Source organism: Drosophila montana, unplaced genomic scaffold (assembly GCF_035044405.1).
Source record: "Drosophila montana isolate Dmon_TW-CO22-7 unplaced genomic scaffold, ASM3504440v1 contig_3733_1, whole genome shotgun sequence".
In the NCBI taxonomy this organism is placed as follows: domain Eukaryota; kingdom Metazoa; phylum Arthropoda; class Insecta; order Diptera; family Drosophilidae; genus Drosophila; species Drosophila montana.
The window spans coordinates 11,282,166-11,302,195 of record NW_026998620.1 but is presented as its reverse complement, the minus strand read 5'-3'; the positions used below and the strand labels follow the sequence as shown (position 1 = coordinate 11,302,195).

Sequence of the window (20,030 nt, the reverse complement as noted above, 5' to 3'; positions counted from 1 at the left end):
GTTGACTAAACTTTAAGCATTATTTTAATCAAAGCTTTAATTTGATTTTATGCAAGTTTCCATTTATATTCGTACATCCCGCCCTAATGTGCTTTTATTATCTTTAAGTTGACTAAATCGAAAGCTTTATTTTTGTTAAAGCTTTAATGTGCTTTCAATTTTCTTCAAATTTGTACTTTCCATTTATATTCCCACTCTACTGAGCTTTTACCATTTCCATTGACACTCATACGATTTATTAGACTTAAGCCTTAATACGCTTTCATCTGCTTAAATATAGAAAACTCTTTAACTATTTCCTGTCCAAAAATAAAACCATTTAATGGTAACTTGCACTCGAGAAACGTATATAGCAAGTTACTTTACTTGGCTCCCCAAATCCACGATATTATCGTTTCGGTATCGTATTACGAATTATGATTTTGCCGTCTGTCGAAAACCGCAAGTAAAAGAAATTAATTAAGAAAGACCACGTATTAAATTACAAACAAAACAAACCACAAAAACAGCGGGTGGCTAAGTAAACGATGGACTTGACGAAGGGACAAACTAGCAGATCTGAAGTCAAAGCAAAATTGCTGCCAAGCAGTGGAAAAGATTATTAAAATGATTTAAGCTGGTTAAATGCTTTGTGTTCCCTATGCCAATTGTTTCGAGAAAACGGAACAGACGCCAATTTCGAGCATTGTTTGCTTTTCGCTTGAACTCCTTTTGGGGCTGAAGTTTTCCCGTTTGCCTGCTCTGCCGTATTGTTTAGAGTCAATAATTGAGTTGTGGGCTGCCTGCCGGGCGGCGGGTATCACAGCTAGAAAAAATTCTAATTAAAAATCTTCCGGTATTTGGCATTTTATCTAAACAGGAAGAGCTGCCGCAAACAGTTGAAGGCAGTAACAGACTCCGCTCCGCAGACTCCGCAGATGAAGCCAAGCGTATGCGGGGGAAAAACAAATAATGAAAAGCCAACACGAAAATGGGCAAAGATGGCGACACTTTCGCTGAAGCAGAATCCTGCCGGCTGCTGCTGCGACTGCTGCTGCTGCCTGCATAAAAATAATGAAAACCCTGCAAATTGGGTCAGCAAAGTAGAAATTAAAAAAAAGAAAAGTAAAGAAAAAGCAAGAAAAACGAGATGAAAACTTTAAGCATGGCCTGTTATCATTTGCAATTAAACGCGTCGACACTTGCCGGGCAAAAAGTTCGCAAGAGCACAAAAAACAGAAAACCAAAATTTAGAGTGCAAAGTTTTAGCAAAGCAGCAAAAAATATTTAATTCAATGCTAACAAATTGGTTGGTTAGCGGCAGCTGCTGCTGCAGACGAGCGGCACAAGGCCGGCCAGGGCGTGGCAAGGCGGGACGAGGCGGGTTTTGCGGCGCGAAGCGACGCGACGCCACTTGGCTGCGAGCTTATGGCATCAGAATTGCAAGTGGCGTGGAATTTAAGAAATTGAATATTTAAATCCCAGTCTAAATCCAAAGTAGCGGCAAATTGAAAAGGGTTGGGCACCCTCCGGGCCACGCAGGCCCCAAGAAATATGCAAAGATAAAAAAAACAGGAAAAAAACCAAAGTATAAGTATAAGTATAAGAGTATACATAGAAGATGGGACTGAAAATTATGTACAATGCACGCAAAATTGTAGCTTTAGTAAAATTTGTTTTTCCAAAAGTGAAAACTGCTTTGGAATTTTTTCCACAAATATTCTCGTTATTTGTTGTCTTATTTTTATTTATATATTTTCTTTCATTTTAGTTACGTGCGAACTGAAATTGAATTTCGTATGTGCGTGAGTGTGTGTGTGTGTGTGTGTGTGTGCATGTGTGCGTGTGAAGTTAAAGCGGGTGTCATAACGATATGTTTTATGCTTTTGATATGGCTTTGTTTATGCAACTGTTGCAAGTTTGCAGACGATTTCCATTTGACTTTACAAACTCTTGCAACATTTGCATTGGCAGTTCAAAATGTGAATATACTTGAAAACTACGCATATTGCTTTTAGATTAGTTTGAACAAGGAATGTGAAAGTTTGGCATTAATTTTCCTTTGGTATGCTAACAACCATATGTATATATATATATATATGTGTATATGTATTTAACTATATAAATGAAGCATATATTTAATGTACTTCAAAGGTTTGGTGTGCGAATTTTGAACCGCATCCTTGGCAAAGCTCAAAACGTCTAATTTGCAGGCCATAAGCGGCTTACAGTCGTTGGCTTGAGGGCACATCAAATAGCATTTCAAATACACACAAACGGAACACAAACCCGCACACACACATGCATACACAGACACACACACACACACACACAGGTGCAGTTTTAAAGCCATAGAGTGCTCGTACTGTAGGTTCTGAGGTGCTCTATAAACCGCTTTTAGCGCCCGCTTGTAATCCCCCCAAAATAGCGCCAGCATCGAGCTCTACCAATATTTGACGTCCTCGTGGCCATGCCCAGCGCAGCTTTGAGTTCATCTATAAATGCCCGAAAGATGATGTATTCCATTTCGTTTTTTTTTTTCACATTTTCCATGGTCTCTGGGCTGGTCCCCGCACAAGTTGATTATTTTTTGACCATTGCCGTTGACATTTTTTGCCACTTTGCCGCGCAGCTTTTTAGTTTCCGTTTTGCCTTTTATTATTTCTCTCTCTCTTTTTTGTCCATGTATTTGGCTCAGTTTTTGGGAATTATTTTGTGGCCATTTTTACTCTGCGTTGTGGCAGACACGTGTCGCATGTGCCTCGTACATCAAGTTCCCTTCTGTCAGTTTATGTGTGCTGCTCTTTAAAGCTAAATTGAAATTTGTCCCGTGGGCCGGAGGGGGGTCTAAAAAAAGGGGATCAGGCACTCACAAACATTTACCGGAGCATTTGCAAAGAGTTGTAGGCATACTTAAGGGTTAGAGTAGAAGTTTGAGAGCTCAAAGTGCTTTATTGAAAATTCTAGTCTAAATTTGCCTTCAAATTTGTTAATTACTGTAGTGCCCCAAAAAGTGTGCTTCAATAATTGAAAGTACCGAGAACATGATAACCGGAACATTGAGCAAGATGGTTAAAAAGATGCCAGCTAAAGCAAAGGCAAAAGCGCATAAGTAAACGGAGAGCACTGAAGAGTACATAAATACGTCAGCTACTGTACATATGCCAAACAGACACATATATACATGTGTATGCTGTGTGTCCGTGTGTGTGTGCCCTCTATATAGTTTCGTTTGACGCTTGACCTGGTTTCCTTACGATTGCATACACTGTGCAAAAACGGAAAGACCTTGCGCTGCTCTATGATAAGTAAACGCATCTTGCCCCAATGTACAGTTACTGCAATATGTATGCGCTCGCCTAGTTGAGTTAGGCCTTGATGCAGTCGCCGCCGCCGCTGCTGCTGCTGTTTGGTACAGTCTGTGGCAAGGTCGTCCCAGGCGCAAAGCCTTGTGCCATATCAATGTGCAGCAAAAAAAAATGGGCAAGTGGCAAGTGGCAAGGAATGTGCATATTTTTCGTCAATATTGTGTGGCAGAAGTGACCTAGTTACGGTTGTGCCCCGGCTGCTTGGCCGCTTCGGTTGCATTCTGGGTCAACATGCGGGTCAAACACGAGCGCAGCAACAGCTCGCAGGCAGCTGCCCCTAAAAGACTGACCCCCAGTCAGAGCTTAATTGAAATAGATGAGCTGTCGTCGGTCTGCTCCCCCCACACAAAAACACTCACAGACACACACACACGCACATATTTATATAGTTTAGTTATTTTGGTACAGTTATGCTCAGCAGTCGTTGGCCATGGCTATCTGTTAGCTGAGTCCTCAGAACAGTCGCTTATGCTGCTCGTGGCTCGCTGCTGTCACAATTTTATATTTATTATAAGCCAATTACTTGCTTCCGAGACCCAGTGGGGTCTTTAAAGCGCTATCAAAACCGCAAACGAGCTGCCGCCCCGTTGGCCACTGTGTGCGCATTGATTAACCCAGGACACCAGCATAGGGCGTCTATGGGCCATACACTGGATACAGTTGACGGAGCACAGGACCCAATTCAAGCTCCATTTAGCAATTACCGCAGCAATAAAAGTCAACGGCAAATGCAGGCCTCGCACATGGCGCGCACACTCACACAACCACACACAAATTTTATTATCAGCCCAAAAATTTACGTGTGTCAAATAATAATTTCGCCTTGCCTTATCTCTCGTTAACCCTTTTTTAGTTGAAAGTGTTGACAAAAATTTACATTTCACAATTTACGCAAATTTTTATGTCATAATTGGATTTCAGCCATTGTTGGCTGCGCCTCCCCTCGCTCTTTATTGCACGAGATGTGACAATGGCGTTGATAATCAGACCAGTTTTCGGTCTGGAGCTGAGGCTCTTAACTTGTGCCTCTGGCTGGTCCATTAACTTGCTTGCGGGTGCAAAGTGTGTATGGAGGGGGATTGGGTAGGTTGGCCAAGGATATGGCGCTTGCCACGTTTCAGCCTGCTTGTAATTCGAGCCTTTTTCACTGATAAGCCATTTTATGTGCATGTGGCTTGAGCACGGTTGAGGGCTGCGTCGTGCCGTTGTGTTGCGGTAAATAGAGCCCTGCCGGATATTGTTGTCGCACACACACACACGCACACACAGCCGAAGACATTTGCCTGCCACTGTGCTGGACACAGGTGCTGTACTTTTTAATATTTAATTTGCCAACTTCAGGCAGCACACAGCCTTTTCATTTTTGTCCAGCCTTAAAGTTGTACAGTGAAAAAGCATATACTAAGTATATATGCATTTAAATATAGAAATGTGTACCTGATCAATTTGCTTGCAAATATCAATAGAATCCATTTGCAATACAAATTCAAACATTTACATAACATAAATTGCCAGGCTTCTTGTCAAATTTTTAGCAGGCACATTGTAAATATTTATAACATGTCGCAGTTGTGTTTTATGGCAAAGAAAATGCGCTGCGAAGTGTTGCCTACTTTCAGGCTGCGGCAAAAATTCCTCGCTTGAAATTGTTCTGAGCCTGGAGCTCTTTCTCTCGCTCTCTCTAAAAAATCCAATTTGTGCTCTGCAATTCTATTGCAATTTCTTACATTTACGCGGAAATTGAACATTTAAACTGAAGCGGAAAATTGAAGCTGAACGCGTTTCATTTGAAATGTGCTTTTCGTAACAATTTGAAGCAATCACGAGTTTTGCGCATAAATTTTGTATATTCATATGTATGTATTGAAAGTATGAATGTGTGTGTGTGTGTGCGGCAACCCTTAAGCTGATTTCGAACAATTTTTGTCATGTCAAGTCAGTGGGTTTTGTGCTTTTGTCTGTCCAGAATTTGTTTGTCTCACACATACATGCTCGTATGCTTCTGTTCGCAAATTGACGCCATTTTCATTGTCTTGTTTTCACACACACACACACAGACACACACACACGCGGTCACACACTCATATGAAATCAACAACATGAATGAACACTCAACTCAGCTTCCATGTCGTTTTTGCGACATGCTCAATCATGTTGCCTGCCCCTTGCCCCTTCTTCAGCGCCTACCCAACTCACTCCCTGCGCTCAGAAATGACAATTTCGCGTGCGATTGTCACATCAGTTATGTATGCATATATGATATCTACATATGTATTAGTACGCATATATTTATATATGTAAATATGTGTGTGCACATTGTGTACACATTTCTGTCAGTTTGTCACTGTCGGCCGCGTCGCGTGTTTATTTATACGCAATCAAATTAAGTTTGAAGCGAGCTTCCAAACGAGGGCGACAAATTGAGGTAATCATGTTTTCCATGTGTGAGCCGAGCTGAAAATCAAATAATCACACAATACACAACCACGCACACACACACTCAAACTTTACAGGGAAGTTAACTATTTAAACAGTAAATTTTAACCGCAAATTTTGTAGCCCAAAGCGCTTTTGCTTGCGGCAATTATTTAACCTGTAAACCAACGCCTCCAAAGCAAACAAAATGCTGTTGAAAGCGCAACCCGTGCTGCTACTGTGTGCCACCCCTGTGTGCCACAGCGATGATGCTTGCCTCTTATCATCGGAGATGACCCAATTCGAGTTGTTGCTATTGTTGTTGTTGCCTGTTGGCGCTGCGATAAGGCTTTAAGAGCCAACCGCAAGCCACATGCAAATTACCCAGGCCCGACAACTCGACAGGCCCAGTTACAGCTGTCAAAATGTAGCATAATCAATTGCATTTGCAGATACTATATACTTCTATATATATATATATATATGTATATATCTAAATAGGCGTAGGCATAGCGGGAATACGTTGCCCATGGCATCAGAGTTGTCCTGGCAATGCAAATTATATGCTCAAACCAGCGGAAATTGCCATCAGGCGCTTAAGCAGCTTTAATGGTGCGCATAAAATTGCCAGCTGGCCCGGGGATAATAAGGACTACATATTTCGTTGCCTACTTTTGTGCGCTTTGCTGACTTTCAAGTCGCGTTTGTCCCAAGGTGGGCGTTGAAGTGTATAAACCTCGCCGTGAGTGCAATTCGCATGTTGTTGTCAAGAAAAAAAATAATAATAATCCTTATTAGGCAGCGAGGCAGGGGCGGAGCGAGTTTAAGCTAGCTGCCTATCAAATTGGCAACTAGGGGAAAGAAGTGCTCAAGTCGCAAGCACACAGGAAATATGAATGGCCTTTGGGGCATTGCACACACGCTTTCTATTTTGTGGCAGGATCAGCAGCAGCAGCAGCAACAGTAAAACTGATGCTGACTTCCCTAACACACAAACACACACACATACACTCGAACTGTGCTATTTATAGGCAGTCATTTGGCCGCCTCTGCACAAAAGTCAATAATTTATGCTTCCGCTTCCACGTGGCTCCAGTGCTCCACATGAGGCACACAGCCCCAACAGCAGCAGCAGCAGCTGCGCCAGCGGCAGCGGCAGCCGCCGTTAATGCGCTTCCACTGACCCAATTCGTGTGCTGCAAATCAAAACAAACATAGTTCCAGGCGCGCTCTTCTTCTTCGAGCCTGGCCGCTCTCTGAATCTCTCTCTAAGAGAGTTGCTGATGGCTTCTCGTGCTCTTTGACCAGATATATCCATGCGCGCGCACTCTGTTTGGCAGGTTTCTCTGGCACTGTTATTGGCCCGGCCGCTCTTTTTGGCCCAGTTTTTTGCAAGTTAACAGACGCTTTTCATTTGGGGCAGGGGCAGCAGCAGGCACAGGGCCAACCCCCAGTTAAATATGCTTACCTATATACACACACACACACACACACACACATATCTATACATATATTTGTGCTTGTTTGTGGATTTCGTCGAGGCGCTCGCATTGCTATATACAGTTGACCCAATTCCGTGCTTGTCCTTCCCACAGCTGTTCCGTTTTCTGTTTGCCATTGCCTCGTCGCTTCGACTCTTTTTGGGTGTGGGGTTGTTTATGTTTGCGGCCAAAAATGGAAAGCGAACACAGAAAAAGAACTTGTTATTTATACAAGGCACGTAAATGTGAGTCTGTCGATGTGTATGCATGTGTGTGTGTGAGTGTGTGTGTGCGGGGTTGGTTACTTTATGCTGTCAAGCAAATGTTCATTGATTGTGAAAGCTAGAGGAAATTACATATAAAGCAACAACGAATCGCTGATAGCGCAGTTTCACGAATTTCATTACTTGTAAAAAGAATTTTAATGAAATTCATTGCAGTCAAGCGTTTCAATAACTGCCAACATCAATAATCACAGAACTCACAAAAGCGCGCACTAGTATTAGTGAGCTTTATGTTGCTGCCGTAGCAAATCGTTTGAGCTTTGCTCAAATTTAACATAGGTGTGCTCTGTGCATGTGAAAGCTCAGTGTATCTCAGTACATTTGTGCAAACAGGCAACTTGCCGATTAAAGCAGATTAAACCAGTTCACTCAACGCACCCAAAGCACGTGTATATATATAATGTATACATATATATGCTATATATGGCACTATAACCTTATGCCGCATTGATGGCGCAGGCACGCCTGTTACTGGCGCCGGGCAAATGGCAACAACAGCGTGTAACCAGGATAAGGCAGCCGTAACGATGCCACTCAGCTAGCAGCTCCAGAAAACACACATACACGCACACAAAAGAATACACGTAGCTGGAGTCAGCCCCAAGCGAAACGGGAATGCCAGATGGATTTCCTTTAGCTCTTCCTCCTCTTTGGCTCTCTCCTTCTCTGCAACTTCAGACTGCCTTAAACAAGATTTGTATTATTCCTGGCATTTCCGCACACTCACGTTGCCTATTTACGCGCTGGTCCAGGCGCCAAATCAGGACACAGTGCGGTAGGCGGCATGCGGCATGCGGCACAGAGCGGCCATTGTGTGCCACCGTTTAGGGGATGCTTGTGCCCTAGAGGGCGGGGGCAGGCAACGGCAAATGCTAACTGAAACTTCAGTTGTTTTCTTTCATTAGTAGACAGACGACTGTTGGCCCCCGTCCACTGCAGCTCATTAGACAACGCAACATAATTAACGCACGCACACATAAAGAGAGAGAGAGGGAGAGAGAGAGAGAGAGCGAGAGAGGAGAAGAGATGAATACAGACTCCATCATTTACTGAGCTTATGCAACACGGCAGGTGGCAACTGCTCGCGTGTACGCGGATTGTTGCCTTGGCTATTGGCTTGCCCAGAAATTGATAAGCCAAAATGATTTTCGACTTTGTTGGCGCATTAATTAAAAATAATTAAAGGCAGTAGAAGGAACAGCAGCAGCAGCAGCCGCAGCGGCGGCATTTGACGCCGTCTGCTGTAAATTGCGTATACTCCGCTTTGTCTGTTCGTGAACTTAATCAAAGTTTTTGCCAAATTCAATTCCTGTTCTTTGTTGTTGCTAATTTCGACGCACACACACACACGCACACTCATCCAGAAGTATACTCATAATATAGAATAAATACTTTTATATTTATATGCCAGCCACACGCTGACGAAACTCGAAAACTTAAGAACTGCCACTGCACAGCACAGCAGCTGCCACAAATGGCAACAATTGTTGAACGCACACACACACACACACACACACATGTGTGCACGTTAATATTTATGAGCAGGATATGCGCCATATCCTGCGCTCCGTTCGCTGGCCGCAAACGAATTATGGCGCCCACTAATTGCGCTGAGTTAAAACGAAAAATGTGTAGACCCGCTGGCAGGCTCCAGGCAGTTAATGTTCCACACACCCACACACACACACACAGCTCTATTAAAGTCTGTGTATGCATGTGTGTGTGTATGTGTGTATGTTAACAATTTACGTCATTTATGTAGCTGAAGTTATTTATGTTTATGATTACGTTGCGGTTAGCAGCTTTCGCTTCGCTTTCGCTTCGCTTTCGCTTTGTGCCACTCGGCCAGGAAGAACGCACGGATGTTGCTCTTGTTGTTTTCCGTGCTCCTGGGATTGCTTTAGAGCTCAATAGTAGACATTTCAGAGCTCTGGAAGGCATCATTAGACGCTGTGAGTTATGGTTGCTCTACGCAACAATAGTTGCAAAACTAAAAGCAAAACACTGAAAATAGCTGCCTAATTAAATTATTGAATGCGAGCTCTTAATAAAAGGCAGCATTCAAAATTAACGCGGCTTAACATTTAAATTAATAATAACATAACAATTATTAGGTACATGTACATAAATAAGTAAAAGGTGCCCGGTTAAGGGTTCGCTAGCCACCCCTTTTGATGTGAGTAGAAAACTGACAGCGAAATTCCTACATTATCCTAGCAGCTAATAAATAATGGAGTCTGAAAATCATGACTGCAAACCTTTTGCCCATCCCCAGTTGACTAATCCAATAGATTAAGTTTTGGTTCCACTTCTGTTAACCCAAGTTTGCTTCGACAAACTTCTTTCAATTTTTAATTTATTAAAATTTTTAAATTTCTTATTTAACTAAAAGTTAAAACGCCAAAATCACAAATCGATTCGTTTCAAAATGGGCTCACAGCCTTGCTCGTATATTTAGCTAAACGCTAGAAATAAACAACCTTTTCTGTTGCTAAATAAAGCACTTCATTGGCCAAACAAATTGTTAATCACTTGACAAGCAAAATTTAATTTTCAATTTGTGCAGCATTGCACACAGCACACAAGGACAAAACTTTGCCACAACATACAGTCACAAGGACGCAATCAAAAATACGAAACACCAAAAACTGAAAAATAAAATCACAGAAAGCCAGCCGTTGAACTGGGTCAACAGCGCTGCCAGCGTCCTAACCTTCAGCATAAAGCGCAGCATAATTGCAGTCGCACGGCCGCTAAATAATGCAGAGCTCTCTTTGAGCGAAAGTGAGAAGCGTGTCAAGGCGAGCGAGGGGCGGCGGTCGGTGAGCGGAAAGCGGAGAGCGGTGAGCGGCGAGGCATGAGTCTGGGCGAGACCAAGGTGACCCAGTAAATGGGCGCGCGCTTGGAAAATTGGGACAGGCGCTCGGCAAGGGCAAGGCGGGCGGACGGGCCGTGTTATCAGTGCAGCGTGTGCAGAGTGCAGCCGGAATGGAAGCGGAGCTCATTCGGCATCCTCGTGCGCGGCATCGTTTGATGCTCGTGTGCGCATCCTGTCAAAACCGGGCAGCCACCAGCCAGCGAACGCAGCCACACAGCCACGCAGCCAGTTGCATTGTCCGCACCAACACAGTCGCATTTAGCACCGGCCCGGCACCGGTTCACTGGTGCTCCTGCTCCTGCTCCTGCTCGTGCTCCTCCAGCTGAAGTTGCTCGCCATGCACGCAACGGCTTTGAACTACTACGTGGAGCGCAGTGACTACGAGTCGTATGGCGAGCGTGGCGCCAGTGAAAGTGAAGCCAGCCCGGGCTGCCGATCCTCTGCATCCTCGCGCGCCGGCACACCGCCCACTCACGCCCATTTTCAACGACAAGTACGCAGAATTAGCTCATCAGTTTATATACTTATTATAATTAGCGATAACTTGGATATCAGTTGGAAAAGTTGTCTAATCCGAAATGTTATTGTTCTTGTATTTGCAGTTGAAAAAATTCCGTTGTACCTGGAAAGGATGCGGCATTGTGGAGCCCACACAACTGAAAATTGAACGACACGTGCGGGACAAACATTTGGGGTAAGTGCTAGCAAACAGCAGTGGTTTCAAGAGCCCCCAAAGGGTGCTCCAAGAGGTGGCAGCGGCCAAAAGCGAACTACAATCAAGAGCAGCAAGTGGCAGGGCCTTGACTTAGTGCAACCGACAACGACAACAACAACAACAAGCACAATGCAGCGCGCGTCACAATTGATGCACAGTGGTTAGGAATAGCACAAGAAATGCAGCTTGGGTATAAATCGATAGAAGTCTTCCGAATGGTAAACATAAATCTAAAAGCTTCTGGGCCTGAAAAAACAGTGATTTAAGCAACGAAAGTGTTTCACATTTATACACAAATTTCGAATGATTTCCCACCCTTTCCACAATTCTTAGTATGAACTGAAAGTTTTTGCTTTTCTTTTGATATCTTCTAACATCTTTTAGCTATGAGTCAATTTATTGAATTACACGGAAAATATTTCGAGAGAATTTAATTTTTATAACATTTTGCTTAAAGCTCGAAGAAATTTTCTTATCTAAATTTGCCACCATTTGCATGCAAATTAAATTCCACGTTCAGTCCACTGTGCAAGCCGCTTCGAGCTGTTTAAAATAGAACACTTGTGTACACATGCATGTGTGTGTGTGCGCGTGTGTGCAGTAACCAGGTCACACACATACACGCGCGCGCACGCACGCACACACACATTTTGGGTTGACTTACCGCACCTGCATTGCAAGTGGCGCAAACGGCATAGGCGTGCGGGGAGGCGTGGCACTTATTGGGGCTTGTTGGGGGCGACAGCGCTGCACTTTTGAGGCCAAGGTCCGAGGCGCGGGCCGCTAAGCGTTGACATTTGCGAATGTTAAATGCTGTTTCCTATATAAATTGCTTGGGCAGCGAGGGGCGATCCACAAAAAAAAAAAGATCAAATAAAAGGCTGTTTTTTAGGTTCTGTTTTCAAATTTGTTTTTTTTTTTCTGCATAGATGCATGGGTATGTACTTATATAGAATTATAGTTTATACTTGTATTCAGTTGCATGTATTGTATATGTGTTGGTGGTGTTGTTGTGGTAGTTGAGTTTATTGTTGTTGTTGGCAAACGAACAGCTCTAGAGCTACACTAAAAAGTACAATGCACATACTTGACTGTATGTATGTATATATAAATGTGTATAATTTATGCTTTTATATGCTATATATGTATGCACTATTATATGTATATGTTCATAATGTCAACTATGCGCTTGGCAGGCTGGTAGCGACGTAGGAGCTATTGTTCTTTCCATATAAGTAGAACTAGGTGAGAATTGCAAAACAAAATATAAAAAAGGGGGGGGACAAAAATGGAGGAAAACAAGGAAATTAAATTGAAATGTATAATCTCTCAGCGCGACTAATTCATATAAATATACTAATAACTATAACTTAATGGCTATAATCTATGAGCAAATCGTTATGACTTCAAAACTAAGCATAACCATTGATTTTCCGTTTTACAATTGAAACTAGGTTCTTCATTTTCGTTGAGGTACATGAAATAATTGAAATACAATACAATGATATATACTTAAAATAATATAATATAACATACATAGATACAGGTTTAATTATTGAGTTGGTGTTTTGTTTTATTTTGTTTCGTTTCGTTTTTGTTCAAAGCTTGTTTTGTTTTTTTAAATTTTCTTGAAAACTGCAATTGGCATTACCTAGAAACTTCCTGAAGCTGCAGTTAATCTACGTGGATTATTATAGTATATATATATATATAAGATACTCGTATTACATAACACATATACGTTAAAAACTCTAAATGCTATGGGGGGGGCTAAAATTATCCTTATCGATTATATGCTGCTGTTCTAAACAACTACATACGTTAGTCTGCCTTGATTGTTTATCTATGCGATATTTAAAGATCTCATCGATTCTCGTTTTGCTTATTGGTATTACCGATTGATGTACAAAATATCTACAACATATGCCTAGGCGGGGATTGAACAATTTTCGAGTACTTAAAATCAAAAACTCATAACTTTTGGTGCATACAAAACAATTCACAATCTCTTTCAAAATATAAATAGAATAAAAAATTATATAAAAATAAGAGAAAAAAAAGACGTAAACTTTGGACAGAATTAAATAACAAAAGAAGCGTAAAACAAAAACACTAATAGATAATTGTGCTAATTTAGTTTCAATTCATATTTTTAGCCAAATAGATTGCGCCAGCAAGTTGTAGTATTTGCCTTCTTCAACAAACTTTATCGCTTGTTCCTAGTGCGGATGCATGAGTCCATGGGTAATGTCCATGCCGCCATCACCCATACCATTAACAGTCAGGGCGCCATTTAGCATGCTATTAGCTGCAAGAGAGTGCAGTAGGAATAAGAAAAACACAAATTATGGGGATTAGCATTTGGACAACCTACAATTTCGACTGCCCTGCGTGTCCATCTGCGTCCAGTACTGTTCCGATGGACTCTGCGTATTAGTCCCCGGCGGTGCTTGGACCGGCGCCCCCGTGTACCGAAAATACGGATTCTTCAGATCGAGTGTATTGCTGGATGATATCAAGGTGCCCTCGATGTGCAGATCTATGGTCACATCATACGACTGCCGCCGATTGGCTTCCAACAGCACGCGCCCCGTCAACGTCTGCCCTTGTTTGATGAAAATTGGCATGGGTAGCAGACAACGCACCTGATACCAGTGCGTCAGTGGCGCTGTGGGTGAAGTGGACAGCCAAACATTCTGGCTGCTACCACTGAATTCTACATCAAACCAAAAAGCCAGACCGTGGCAGATGCCTGTCTGCAATATGTGAAACTCGAGCGGAATGTCTAAGTAAAATTATTTTTGTTAATCGACTATAAATTGAGAAATCGATCAATTATTTTACCAATGACATGTAAATCATCTTCCTTGTCGTTGAGAAAGTCACACACATGCCGCACCGACTTAGCCATGCAAATGCGTATATCAAAGGTGTCCACAATCGGCTGACGGAAGTACTCCTTCATGCCCTCCTTGTGCAGGGTAGTCAGATCGACGCCATGAAAGGCCGATTGATACCAAAAGTTGGCCTTGTTGTACTGCTCAGAGTAGAGCGACTCATCCGAAAACGGCGCAATGTGCAGATCTCCATGAGTGGGATACATTTTGCCGTGCGGCTTCAGCCATTTACGCGCGTGCAGATACGTTTCCAGCATGCGCTCGTTGTACAGCATATAGCCCATGGGCTCGGATATGATAACATCTACTTTTTCGGGCAGCTCGATTTCCTCAATCTTTCCGGGTATCACTGAGATCTTATGCTGCACATTATTTGACTCAACCAGCTGCTGTGCATATTGAGCCATATTAGACGCCTCAATGGCATACACCTTGGCAGCGCCAGCCTGCACGGCAAAGAAAGACAGTATTCCCGAACCAGCACCTACATCCAGCACAATTTTATCCTGTAAAATTGTAATTAAATCAAATTAACCAAGGTATTAGAAATTTCGATTTCACTCAAAAATTTGCGTTTACCTGAAAATCTATGGAGTTGCCTAAGATGGCCCGCTGATAGGTGCTCGTCCTGACATAGTCCTGCATCATGTTTTGCTGCTGACTGAGGTAGCCATAGAATTGGAAGTACTGCGATGCGGACGACTCTTCGGTGCGCTGCGAGAATACAGACTTTGGTCGCAGATGCTTCACATTCTCTACAACCTTGCGGAAGAGCTGCTGATCCTTATCGCTGCCAAAGCGCAGCACGAGATTGTCCGATTCCAGTGACACAGCATAGCAGCGCCGGCCCAGCTGTGCCGCATCCGTGTCTGCTGATATCATGTACTCTTTAAGCACATGACCCTGATCGTTGTCTGAAAAAAACGAGAAAAATAGGGTCAATGCCATGCGGCAGTTAAGGTCTAGATGTGGAGCTCACCGAGCATTATCCGCAGCAACACGCCTTGGGAATCATAGCTACAGCTTAACGTACAGCTACTCTTGTATATGCTGTTAAATTCGAGCTTCTGCTCGTCGGAAATTGCGCTTATTACAACGCCCGAGAATTGGCAGTTGCTAAGTGGGCAGAGGGCCGCGGCGACGCTATTGACGCATTTATTATTCTGCTCAATGGCGACGCGGCTGCTGCTGCTGGTGGACATTTTGTTGTGTTCTGTGGCTGGCTACTGAGTGTGGGATTAGGAATAGGGTGATAATCACAATACTTTTCGTTATAATTGACAATGTAGGCTGTGAGATGCACGCGGACGCAAAGCACACACATATAAGTACACACGCACACACACACACGCAAAGAGAGACAGACACAGACGCACGCGAGACTCTTGCGACGCGCAAATTTTTTTTCTGTCGCCGACGACAGAAATGCAAAAATTTTCCACAGCAACTTTATGTGCGGCGAGCTCTAGAAATGCGTGTGCTGTACACTATTTATGTTGTTGGCAAATAAATATCAATTTGTGGCGCGTTCTGTCTTGCTGGTATCGCAAAAATCGATCGATTTTTGTTGATTTCGTATTGATTTGACACAGAACGTGCGTATTTTTTGCGAACGTTGCTACAACCCTGCAGCTGTGTGACTAGCGATTGCAAGTGAATGGCTGCGGCGTTGCCAGTAGGTGTGCGACAGCGTTGCCACTTTCGATGCCACCAGCTTGCAACGTCGCAGTCATTCACGAGCTAGTTGCTTTAGAGATGGTCAATTGTTAACCGCAGTGGCACTCGTAAGCGTGACTATCAAATAGTTGCGAAACATAACAGCGAACTAAATAAAGCAATAAATTATTTAATTAAATTTATTTTTTAAACATGCTTTGACTAGATACTGGTAACAAATTTTTTTTGATAGTCTGTTTGCGCAAAAAGTTAGTTAACTGAGTCTCGCTAGACACATGACTGCGACTTTAATGCTCATCTCTAGCCCGTTTGGCAAATGAGGCACACCAGATGTTGCCATAGCAATTGGCGCCCAATATCAATTAAAAACAACACAATTTCAATACACGATAATGAATTAATCAATGAAAATGTTTTTGCGTTTACAGTAAAAAAGCCAGACGCTCTGGCGATAACGATTCCTGCAGTGATAATGAGCACGAAGAGGAATTTTATTACACAGAAGACGATGACGATGACGAGTTGGTCAAAACGCCTAGTCCTGCATCTCCACCCACGCTCAGCCACCGGGACATGGCACGTCCGCCGCACGAGGATCCAGAATACCAAAGACAGATCGTTGGCAACTTCAAGTAAGTAGATCTATCCAATATATACAACGATCTATTACTATGACTACAATCCAAATTTATTATTGATACAGACAAGGACGTGCTATGAATAACTATCACCACCTAACGCATCAGCAGGCACAGCTACATCACAGCAGCAGCAATGGTCACATCACAAACACCCAGCACCAGCAACTGCAGAGCAACAACACGAGCTGCATACCGACTTCGCCGCTGGCGCATCACAATTACACTTGGCCATCCACCGGTGCGATCACAGTAAGCGCATCCTCTACGAACACCCACCAGGCGCACCACAGCAGCAGCAGCAGCAGCAGTGGCAGCGGCACCGGCACCGGCGCCGGCAGCAGCTCGGCGACACTCAACAAACAGGCACGCGCATCGTCGTCGCGTCCGTCCCACTCGACAGCGCCATATCCATCGCCGACTTACGTCCATCATCATCATCACAATTACAGCAATAGCAGCATTGGCAGCGCTGTCAGCAGCAGCAATAGCAGCAACAGCAGCAGTAGCAACAGCAGTCCGGTCATACACAGCAATAGCAGTGCCAACAACATGTTGCAGCAATTGTCGCAGCAGAATGTCACGGTTACGGCGCACCACAGCCACAACAACAGTGGGGTCACCCAAGCGCAGCAGCAACAGCAACAACACCACCTGTCTGGCGTGACAATCACGGCCAACTACCATCCGCCGCAACAGCAGCAGCAGCAGCATCAACAGCAGCACTTGCGCGGCCAGCAACAGACAACTGCCAGCAACAATTTGGTTGCCAATTCCGGCCAGCACATGCCACTGCAACATGTGGCCGTGCAGCAGGCGGTGAGCGCGGCCAGGAATACACCAAACTCACCGAACCGACGTACGCGCGGCGAGAACAAGAAATGCCGCAAGGTCTACGGCATGGAGCGACGCGATCAATGGTGCACTCAGTGCCGATGGAAGAAGGCTTGCAGTCGCTTTGGTGACTGAAAGCGACAGAAATCGTCGACGGAGGCAGCAGCCCATGCGTCGGCGACACTGCGGCAAGTAGCAACATCAACAGCAACATCAGCAGCAGCAGCAGTTGCTGCTAAAATGACAACAACTGTGGTGCGATTGGCGGCCGAGGTGGCGGCGGGCAAACAGCTGCCTGCCTCGCTCACTATCAAAACCAATAAACGCTATGGCATACACCACATACAACCACAGACCAGCAACAGCATCAGCAGCAATAGCAACCACATTCACAGCAGCAGCAGCAGCATCACCAACACCATCACCAATAATATCAATAGATTGCCGCGCATTAAGAGCGTTGCCACTTCGGTGATTGTATCGCCCGCTGTCGTAGTGGCCAGGCCAATGCGCACACCCTCGCCCACCACCAGCAGCAGCAATGATGAAGGAGTTGCCAACGACAATGCCGATGTACAGATGGAAGAGGTTGCTGCTGCCAATGGGCTGCTGGCTTGGAGCCGGGCTGCCGCTGCGGGCCAGCAGCAGCAGAAACAGCAGCAGACAATGCTGCTCCAGGTCTAAGTTGTTGCCGTGTCATCCGTATTGCTGTTGTTTTTGCAAAGAAAGAGTTCGCCGCTAAGAAAAAAAAAACAAACAAAAAAAAAAACAAACAAACAACAAATTAATGAAAATTAATATATAAATGGTCTCTTCTTATTTACTCTGCATTGAATTGTGCAAACCTTAAACGTAACGGTATCTCTTTGTTGTTGTGCTTGTGTTGCCAACTGCCGTGCAAATGTTGCTAACATTTGCGCTGGGCAACATTTGCAATAAACAATAATAATAATTATTATTATGCATAAATATACATAAAAATACATACATATTTATTTTAAAACCTGATTTTGTTAATTCTTATGTTAAAAACAAAACAAAACAAAAAAAAAAAAACAAAAACAAACAGTGGCAAAGATTTTTCGCTGCGCTTCGTTTGGCCAGCAATTTTTATATACATGTAAAACCGCAAAAAAAAAAAAGGAACACCACAAGCATATAAATATAAATATGTATACAAAAAATGCAAAAGGAAAAACATATTACAAAAAAAAGAAAACAAAAAGCAAACAAATCTTAAACAAATATACATCTGATTTTTTTAGTTTGTAAGACTCTAGTAAATTTTTTCTTAGTATTAGTGCAATTTTTGTTCTTCTTCTTGCTCCCAAAATATTCAAAAGAAAGTAAATAAAACAACAAAAAAATGCAAATCAAAATATAAAAATAACCGAACTATGCATAAACATATAAATATTTAAAGCGTTACATCAACATATTAATCAAAGAATTCAAGAACATACAAGCATATAAATAGTGAAATTATTTGTGTATAATTAAAATTCAAAACAGTTTAACCAATTGTATGTGTGTGTTAAATCGCTAAGAATTAAGTATTAAGCAACTTCATGCATAAAACAAACAAAAAATTAAAAAATGCAATACATACACGTACTCATAGATGCAAAGGAAAATTAAGGATAAAGGATGGACATTGCGTAGCAAATTTTAAATGCTTTGTATTCTATCAGTTAAAATCGAAAGCGAAAGTGCATAACGTAAAAAGCTGGTAAAATATTATATTTAACTTAAGATCACACATACATGTATACCATCTATAGAACAATTATCCCTGAACCCAGCCCAAAAACAAGAAAACAAGAAATATAAACAAAACACAAAAGCAATCCATGCTACTGTAACATATACCATATAATGCAACTTTAATTTAAATGTAGTGCAATTTTTAAAACAAACAAAACGAAATGCAATAGGCAGAAAAAATGAAAAACAAAATAAAATAAACAAACAGACAGAGAGAGACAGATGAACAGTTGAGCAGGTCAGCGGATAGACAGACACAAAAAAAGCAGGATAAAAAATATGAAAATTGATTTTGGAGCCAAGAAGAATAAATTTATTTTTGAAAAATGTTCAAATTTTATTTTTGTTATTAAGCTGATTAATTTCAAATGATTCTAAAAGCCTATTAATTAATTTGTAAAGAACCTACGACTAAAAACTAATATTTAGAACTTTAACTGTTCGCGTTGTGCGACTATTGTGAATTGTTCAAATTACGGTATCAACAATGATGTCACAAATAACCCAACAACGGGCTATGTGAAATGCAAAGAGAGCAACTGAAGTAAGAAAGAGAAACGATAGTGAGAGAGATAAAGAGTGGAAATCGAGAGAAAAAAAAAACACAAGGAATTCTTAACCAAATTGGAAGTACAAACTACAATCTAGAATATGTATAAACTATATAAAAAGAAAAAAAAAAACAAAAACAAAAACAAAAACAAACAAACACATGATATATGAATACGCATATATTTTTCGAATTAAGCGCAGTAGCCAACGGGCTCAGTTGACGGGAAACATTAAATGCAATGGAAGAAAATGCGATAAATTGAGCTTAAGAGCAGCAACAGCTTTAAAAAAAAAAACAACCACAAATTTTTGAGAAAAATATGTAAAAACATATTAAAAAAAAAGAAAATGAAAATGAAAATTTTAATAACACGCAGGCGCGCACATTTCGTTGAAATTGTTTTGCCGTGATTTGAATGAAATTCATAATGGTGGCCATTGTTTATTTTGGAATGCGACAAAGTTTAACAATTTCTTTAAGCAAGCAACATTTTTACAATTGTATTTCGTTTTTATTAATCATAAGTTAATAATAACAACACACAACG

The 20,030-nt window shown here is 42.3% G+C and overlaps 2 protein-coding genes across 5 annotated transcripts in view; one reads left to right on the top strand and one right to left on the bottom strand.

The window, feature by feature from the left end:
• The window catches only part of Glut4EF (Glucose transporter 4 enhancer factor), a 148,777-nt gene extending 129,094 nt beyond the window's left edge, over positions 1-19,683 (top strand). For 2 of the 3 annotated variants that reach the window (XM_064694497.1, XM_064694496.1), the window contains 3 exons: positions 11,008-11,099; positions 16,123-16,326; positions 16,398-19,683. In XM_064694497.1, coding sequence (XP_064550567.1) covers positions 11,008-11,099; positions 16,123-16,326; positions 16,398-17,301 — 1,200 coding nt within the window. In that variant the 3' untranslated portion in view covers positions 17,302-19,683. Of the gene's footprint in view, positions 1-9,898; positions 10,899-11,007; positions 11,100-16,122; positions 16,327-16,397 lie in introns of those variants that run through there. The other variant, XM_064694499.1, reaches the window with a different exon arrangement.
• Art4 (arginine methyltransferase 4) lies at positions 12,215-15,664 on the bottom strand. 2 transcript variants are annotated; one of them, XM_064694500.1, is made up of 5 exons: positions 14,997-15,664; positions 14,597-14,931; positions 13,965-14,523; positions 13,495-13,905; positions 12,215-13,428 (listed from the first exon to the last, which is right to left on the bottom strand). In XM_064694500.1, the coding sequence occupies exons 1-5, from the start codon at positions 15,217-15,219 to the stop codon at positions 13,340-13,342; spliced, it is 1,617 nt and encodes a 538-aa protein (XP_064550570.1). In that variant the 5' UTR covers positions 15,220-15,664; the 3' UTR covers positions 12,215-13,339. The 2 variants fall into 2 exon arrangements, with proteins under 2 accessions (XP_064550570.1, XP_064550571.1); XM_064694501.1 differs by having other exon boundaries at positions 12,215-13,421.
• Positions 19,684-20,030: the final 347 nt, after the last annotated feature.